Source organism: Mizuhopecten yessoensis, unplaced genomic scaffold (assembly GCF_002113885.1).
Source record: "Mizuhopecten yessoensis strain PY_sf001 unplaced genomic scaffold, ASM211388v2 scaffold4507, whole genome shotgun sequence".
Taxonomy (NCBI): domain Eukaryota; kingdom Metazoa; phylum Mollusca; class Bivalvia; order Pectinida; family Pectinidae; genus Mizuhopecten; species Mizuhopecten yessoensis.
The window spans coordinates 349,582-357,573 of record NW_018405581.1 but is presented as its reverse complement, the minus strand read 5'-3'; the positions used below and the strand labels follow the sequence as shown (position 1 = coordinate 357,573).

At 45.0% G+C, this 7,992-nt stretch overlaps 1 protein-coding gene across 1 annotated transcript in view; it reads right to left on the bottom strand.

The window, feature by feature from the left end:
- The window catches only part of LOC110449137 (probable gamma-butyrobetaine dioxygenase), a gene marked incomplete at its 3' end in the record, with an annotated part of 64,502 nt that overhangs the window by 3,371 nt on the left and 53,139 nt on the right, over nt 1–7,992 (bottom strand). Inside the window, exons 11-12 of the mRNA XM_021495780.1 lie at nt 7,019–7,220; nt 3,444–3,497 (exon numbers count right to left, since the gene is read on the bottom strand). Coding sequence (XP_021351455.1) covers nt 3,444–3,497; nt 7,019–7,220 — 256 coding nt within the window. The remainder of the gene's footprint in view (nt 1–3,443; nt 3,498–7,018; nt 7,221–7,992) is intronic.

Below are 7,992 nucleotides of genomic sequence, written 5' to 3'. Positions count from 1 at the left end.
TGGGGTAATGTTCACATCTATCTTAACAGTGCTGGGCTAAAATCTTAACTTTAGTCATTTACACCTTACAAATCAGTAGAGGAAATTTAATGAAGTCCCTAACATGTAAGTATAGAGCTATTGGATTGATTTATCTCTCAGTGTATTCAACCCTTTCACCCCTAAGTAACTTTAGTAGACTCTACCATGAATGTATTGAGGATGAGTTAATTATGGTCCACAGTGGTGAAAGGGTTTTAAACCATTTAATTTTTGATGAATTGTGATTTTGCTTAAACATCATGATGTTGAAGCTTACGATGCCCTTATAATGTGTATGGAAATGATGATTGATTTACAATAAAGATAGTTAACATTGGCTTGAATATGTTCCACTTTTTTATAACCAAAGAATGAAGATGCATACATTTTACTATTAAATATTTATCTTAAATGGTTAATACCAGTTTATACAATATATTAATTTCCCTTGAACCAAAACTATTCCTTTTACATTTACATTACACAAGTAAACTTCTTTGGTGTCAGTCCCTTTTCAGAACAGCTCAGTCAGTCCAAAGTGTATATGATGATCCTCACCCGGCCCCTCAGCCCCCTGGGTAATCAGCCCTGAGTATGGATAATGATCCCTACCCAGCCCCTTGGCCCCCTGGGTAATCAGCCTATATGATGATCCTCACCCAGCCCCCTGTGTAATCAGCCCTGAGTAGAGATAATGATCCTTACCCAGCCCCTCAGCCCCCTGGGTAATCAGCCAAAAATATATATTATGATCCTCACCCAGCCCCTCATCCCCCTGGGTAATCAGCACTGAGTATGGATAATGATCCTCCCCCAGCCCCTCGCCCCCTGGGTAATCAGCCCTGAGTAGAGATAATGATCCTCACCCAGCCCCTCAGCCCCTCAGCCCCCTGGGTAATCAGCCCTGGGTATTGATAATGATCCTCACCCAGCCCCTCAGTCATCTGGGTAATCAGCCCTGAGTAGAGATAATGATCTCACCCAGCCCCTCAGCCCCCTGGGTAATCAGCACTGAGTATGGATAGTGATCCTTCCCCAGCCCCTCAGCCCCCTGGGTAATCAGCCCTGGGTATTGATAATGATCCTCACCCAGCCCCTCAGCCCCCTGGGTAATCAGCCCTGAGTATTGATAATGATCCTCACCCAGCCCCTGTGTAATCAGCCCTGAGTAGAGATAATGATCTCACCCAGCCCCTCAGCCCCCTGGGTAATCAGCCCTGAGTATGGATAGTGATCCTTACCCAGCCCCTCAGCTCCGTGGGTAATCAGCCCTGAGTAGAGATAATGAGCCGCACCCAGTCCCTCGGCCCCCTGGGTAATCAGCCCTGAGTATGGATAATGATCCTTACCCAGCCCCTCAGCCCCCTGGGTAATCAGCCCTGAGTATGGATAGTGATCCTTACCCAGCCCCTGGGCCCCCTGGGTAATCAGCCAAAAGTATATATTATGATCCTCACCCAGCCCCTCAGCCCCCTGGGTAATCAGCCCTGAGTAGAGATAATGATCCTCACCCAGTCCCTCGGCCCCCTGGGTAATCAGCCCAAAGTATAGATAATGATCCTCACCCAGCCCCTCATCCCCCTGGGTAATCAGCACTGAGTATGGATAGTGATCCTTACCCAGCCCCCCAGCTCCCTGGGTAATCAGCCCTGAGTAGAGATAATGATCCTTCCCCAGCCCCTCAGCCCCCTGGGTAATCAGCCCTGAGTAGAGATAATGATCCTTACGCAGCCCCTCAGCCCCCTGGGTAATCAGCCCTGCGTAGAGATAATGATCCTCACCCAGCCCCTCGGCCCCCTGGGTAATCAGCCCTGAGTATATATAATGATCCTCCCCCAGCCCCTCAGCCCCCTGTGTAATCAGCCCTGAGTAGAGATAATGATCCTTACGCAGCCCCTCAGCCCCCTGGGTAATCAGCCCTGAGTAGAGATAATGAGCCTCACTCAGCCCCCTGTGTAATCAGCCCCGAGTAGAGATAATGATCCTCCCCCAGCCCCTCAGCCCCCTGGGTAATCAGCCCTGAGTAGAGGTAATGATCCTTACCCAGCCCCTCAGCCCCCTGGGGAATCAGCCCTGAGTATTGATAATGATCCTCCCCCAGCCCCCTGTGTAATCAGCCCTGAGTAGAGATAATGATCCTTCCCCAGCCCCTCAGCCCCCTGGGTAATCAGACCTGAGTAGAGATAATGATCCTCACCCAGCCCCCTGTGTAATCAGACCTGAGTAGAGATAATGATCCTCACCCAGGCCCTCAGCCCCCTGGGTAATCAGCCCTGAGTATGGATAATGATCCTTACCCAGCCCCTCAGCCCCCTGGGTAATCATCCCTGAGTATGGATAGTGATCCTTACCCAGCCCCTCAGCCCCCTGGGTAATCAGCCCTGAGTATGGATAATGAGCCTCACTCCAGGTTGATGCTTTATCAAATATAAGGAACAGTTGCTAAGTAGTCAACATTATGATTGTTCATGACTTTGAAATCAGCGACTCCTTATAGGCCTCACCCCTCAGCCCCTTCTTGAGTATAAGTCATGATCCTCAGTATCATGTCAAAATCAACCAGCAAGTTTCATCAAAGATGTTTTTTGAAGACTTTGCACATAGTGACCCCATATGACCCCAGCCCCAGCCCCAGCCCCAGCCCAATAAGGAGTCAGGCACTTTTTGAGTAGAAATTCTGATCCTTATTAGCTAAAGATAATTTCATAAAATGTTAGTCAAAATCCACTTTTAAGTTTCAGTGAGAAGTTGAAAATAAGATTATTTATGGTTCTGAACTCAGTGACCCCATATGAACCCACCCCTCAGCCACCTAAGCTGTCAGCTCCTTCTTGAGTTTAAATGTTGATCTTCATCATCTAAGGATCGATCACTTCATGAAATGTTGGTCAGAATCCATGGTGATGTTTCAGAGGAGATGTTTTTTGAAGATTTTACACTTAATGACCCTTTATAGCACTATCCCCCAGCTCCCTTGGGTGTCAGCCCCTTCTTGATTATACATTCTGATCCTCATCCAAGGCTGATGATTATCACAAAGTTTCATCAAAATCTGATCGATGGTTTCTGAGGAAAAGTCAAAAATGTAATGTTTAAACACAACAGATGAGACATGACGATGGACGAAAGGTGATGACAATAGCCATTGAGCGAAATCACTGAAAAGTTGATGCCGGCTGCCATGCCACGCCACGCCACACCACGCCACGCCACGCCACACCACGCCACGCCACAAGCTTACTTAGCCGTTTGAGTCAGATGAGCTAATAATTCTGTCCCAGATTAATGGGAACCAAGTATCTATGAAAACAGGTTAACTGCATTATTAAAATATATAAAAACACTGCTACAAAGCACTCAGACAATGGAACCAGAGTTACTGAAGTCTGTTATTTGTTTTCTGTTTCAGTTTACATACTTACATAGTCTACACAGAGAGGTCCTTCAAACTGGGGTGACCAGATCACATTCACAATCTGAAAAAATAATATGACATAAAACAAATTATTTTTATTTACACAACTTAAACGTTTGTAAGAAATATTGCAAACAATAGTACAGAAGTTGTATTGTTCACCGAGTTCAATTATGGCAAAATATTCTCATCAAATATTTCCCAATTTTGGCTGTTTATGCTTTACATGTCTTGAGCCTTAACACCCTATTGGACCCATTTTGTACCGTGCCCTCTGGAGAATTAAATTTTTCCTTTGCAAACAATTGATTCCTAGGTCAAAGGGACCAAAGATGCTTTATAGGATATGTACATGCTTATATGGAAGTACTTCCAACTGTTTCCCTGATTGATCTACAGGCTAGTCCCATCGGTTAGGCTGAACTACTGTTTCCCTGATCAATCTACAGGCTGGTCCCATTGGTTAGGCTGGAATACTGTTTCCCTGATCGATCTACAGGCTGGTCCCATCGGTAAGATTGGACTACTATTTCCCTGATCGATCTACAGGCTGGTCCCATCGGTTAGGCTGGACTAATGTTTCCCTGATCAATCTACAGGTTGGTACCATCAGATAGGCTGGACTACTGTTTCCCTGATCGATCTACATGCTGGTCCCATCGGTTAGGCTTTAATACTGTTTCCCTGATCGATCTACAGGCTAGTCCCATCGGTAAGATTGGACTACTATTTCCCTGATCGATCTACAGGCCGGTCCCATCGGTTAGGCTGGACTACTGTTTCCCTGCTCAATCTACAGGTTGGTCCCCTCCGTTAGGCTGGACTACTGTTTCCCTGATCAATCTACAGGTTGGTCCCATCGGTTAGGCTGGACTACTGTTTCCCTGATCGATCTACATGCTGGTCCCATCGGTTAGGCTTTAATACTGTTTCCCTGATCGATCTACAGGTTGGTCCCATCAGTTAGGCTGGACTACTGTTTCCCTGATCGATCTACAGGTTGGTCCCATCAGTTAGGCTGGACTACTGTTTCCCTGATTGATCTACAGGCTGGTCCTATCGGTAGGACTGGACTACTGTTTCCCTGATCCATCTACAGGCTGGTCCCATCGGTTAGGCTAGACTACTATTTCCCTGATCGATATACAGGCTGGGCCCATCGGTTAGGCTGGGATACTGTTTTCCTGATCAATCTACAGGCTGGGCCCATCGGTTAGGCTTGAATACTGTTTCCCTGATCGATCTACAGGTTGGTCCCATCAGTTAGGCTGGACTACTGTTTCCCTGATTGATCTACAGGCTGGTCCTATCGGTAGGACTGGACTACTGTTTCCCTGATCCATCTACAGGCTGGTCCCATCGGTTAGGGTGGAATACTGTTTCCCTGATCAATCTACAGGCTGGTCCTATCGGTAGGACTGGACTACTGTTTCCCTGATCAATCTGCAGGCTGGTCCCATCGGTTAGGCTGGAATACTTTTTCCCTGATCAATCTACAGGCTGGTCCTATCGGTAGGACTGGACTACTGTTTCCCTGATCAATCTACAGGCTGGTCCCATCGGTTAGGCTTGACTACTATTTCCCTGATCGATATACAGGCTGGTCCCATCAGTTAGGCTGGACTAATGTTTCCCTGATCAATCTACAGGCTGGTCCAATCGGTTAGGCTGGAATACTGTTTCCCTGATCGATCTACATGCTGGTCCCATCGGTTAGGCTTGACTACTGTTTCCCTGATCGATCTACAGGCTGGTCCCATTGGTTAGGCTGGAATACTGTTTCCCTGATCGATCTACAGGCTGGTCCAATTGGTTAGGCTGGACTACTGTTTCCCTGATCAATCTACAGGCTGGTCCAATTGGTTAGGCTGGACTACTGTTTCCCTGATCAATCTACAGGTTGGTCCCATCAGATAGGCTGGACTACTGTTTCCCTGATCAATCTACAGGCTGGTCCCATCGGTTAGGCTTGACTACTGTTTCCCTGATCGATCTACAGGTTGGTCCCATCGGTAAAGCTGGAATACTGTTTCCCTGATTGATCTACAGGCTGGTCCCATTGGTAAGGCTGGACTACTGTTTCCCTGATCAATCTACAGGTTGGTCCCATCGGATAGGCTGGAATACTGTTTCCCTGATCAATCTACAGGCTGGTCCCATCGGTTAGGCTGGACTACTGTTTCCCTGATCAATCTACATGCTGGTCCCATCGGATAGGCTATATTGGTCACCTTGATATTTAGGAGACACACACCAGACAAGGTACAATGTCAGAGGGCCTGTATTGGTAAAAAAAAATTGAACAAATTCCAAAGAACAGAACTTGCCATGTGCTTCTTTGAGTTGAAGAAAAAAGGAAGATTGAGGTGCGCGTGCATCCCACACGTTGTATGTCCATTTTGGACACTTGAGTAGTTACGCATTTGCGCGGGACATTTGAAACTTTCGTTCGGTAGTTAAAGAACAGTAGTTGGAGATCATTTGTATAATAATTGGACGTGGTAAGTATGGCTTTTGATATAAAATTTACATCGACAGTATTTCATAATTGAGTAACGGGTATTACTCGCGATATGCCACCATCATAGTCAAATATGCCACATGTTAGCAAAGACTAAGTTTATTTCTTGTAAACATGTACAAACACCAACTAAATAGGCCCTGACTCTGTAATAACAATAATAATAACAGTTTGAGGTTCTTATATACCGCTTTATCACATCCTAGTTTGTAGGTCGTCTCAAAGCAGTTCACAAATTATTATCCATGGTTATAGGGCCTTTATAACCAGCCAATATCTTTCTTGAACTCCCTGGGGAGTATGCAGCCGGTGCTACCATTTCGGCGCTCACAGCTAGCATTCAACAATTCTAGCACTGCCCAACCACGTACTCATTTACAGCTAAGTAGACTGGAACAAGTGGAGTAAAGTATCTTGCTTAAAGACACAACACAGTGCCATGACGTGACTCGAACCCGCAACTCTTCGGTCACAAGCCCGGCGTCCTACCACTAGACTAATGTGCCTCCTAAATAATACAATATCCAATCAGTGAAGAGCATGGAATGATCAAGTTGCATGGCTTAGAGAACAGATATATGTGTGTGTTGTCGGGATGCTGCTCTGTTTACAATTGGATTATATAATTGGGATCCCAGACTTGTTGAATGGATGTGCAGCCCATACATATGCCAAAGCAAACAGGTTAAACCAGCTGGTTGGTCCAACTTATTAGTCCGTAATCACAGTTTCACTCCACCCTCATATTCTTATACATAACAATGAGCTTCTGTCAATACTCCTGAAAAAATGTACTGCTTTGCGATTAAGTGCAAATTGAGGTTGAACATTGAATATTGATAGGTTAGCAAATATAAGAAAGACATATCTATGTAACATTCATCGCCAGATTTGCAAATATATCATAATAGGAGGTCTTTATCTGTTAAGATTTTTGCTGATGACAGCGCGAATTGTTGGAGCTAGTGACTGTAATTTAGTGTAATTCGAACAGGATAGACATTATTTATTTAGTTTTGTTTGATGTGACCATAGGTTTCCCTTTACCCGATCAACATTACCTCGCCCTTATGACTGAGATTAATGTGGGGTCGTTGATACTTCATCATAACAGGGTCAGCACGAGCAAAGTGAACTTTCTGGAATGTGGCTGGGACTTTAGTGAGAACGTCAAAGTCAGCTGGATGTTGTTTCCTGAAGCGCTCCGCCACTCCTATAACATTCAGCATCAGATTCTCACCTCCGATAACACAGTCATCAAACCTGAAACAAACAATATAGGCAACAGATTCTCACCTCCGATAACAGTCATCAAACCTGAAACAAACAATATAGGCAACAGATTCTCACCTCCGATAACAGTCATCAAACCTGAAACAAACAATATAGGCCTCAGATTCTCACCTCCGATAACACAGTCATCAAAGCTGAAACAAACAATATAGGCATCAGATTCTCACTTCCGATAACAATGTCATCAAACGTGAAACAAACAATATAGGCATCAGATTCTCACTTCCGATAACAATGTCATCAAACGTGAAACAAACAATATAGGCATCAGATTCTCACATCTGATAACACTGTCATCAAACCTGAAACAAACAATATAGGCAGCAGATTCTCACCTCCGATAACAGTCATCAAACCTGAAACAAACAATATAGGCATCAGGTTCTCACCTCCGATAACAGTCATCAAACCTGAAACAAACAATATAGGCAACAGATTCTCACCTCCGATAACAGTCATCAAACCTGAAACAAACAATATAGGCCTCAGATTCTCACCTCCGATAACACAGTCATCAGACCTGAAACAAACAATATAGGCATCAGATTCTCACCTCCGATAACAGTCATCAAACCTGAAACAAACAATATAGGCCTCAGATTCTCACCTCCGATAACACAGTCATCAGACCTGAAACAAACAATATAGGCATCAGATTCTCCCCTCCGATAACAGTCATCAAACCTGAAACAAACAATATAGGCATCAGGTTCTCACCTCCGATAACAGTCATCAAACCTGA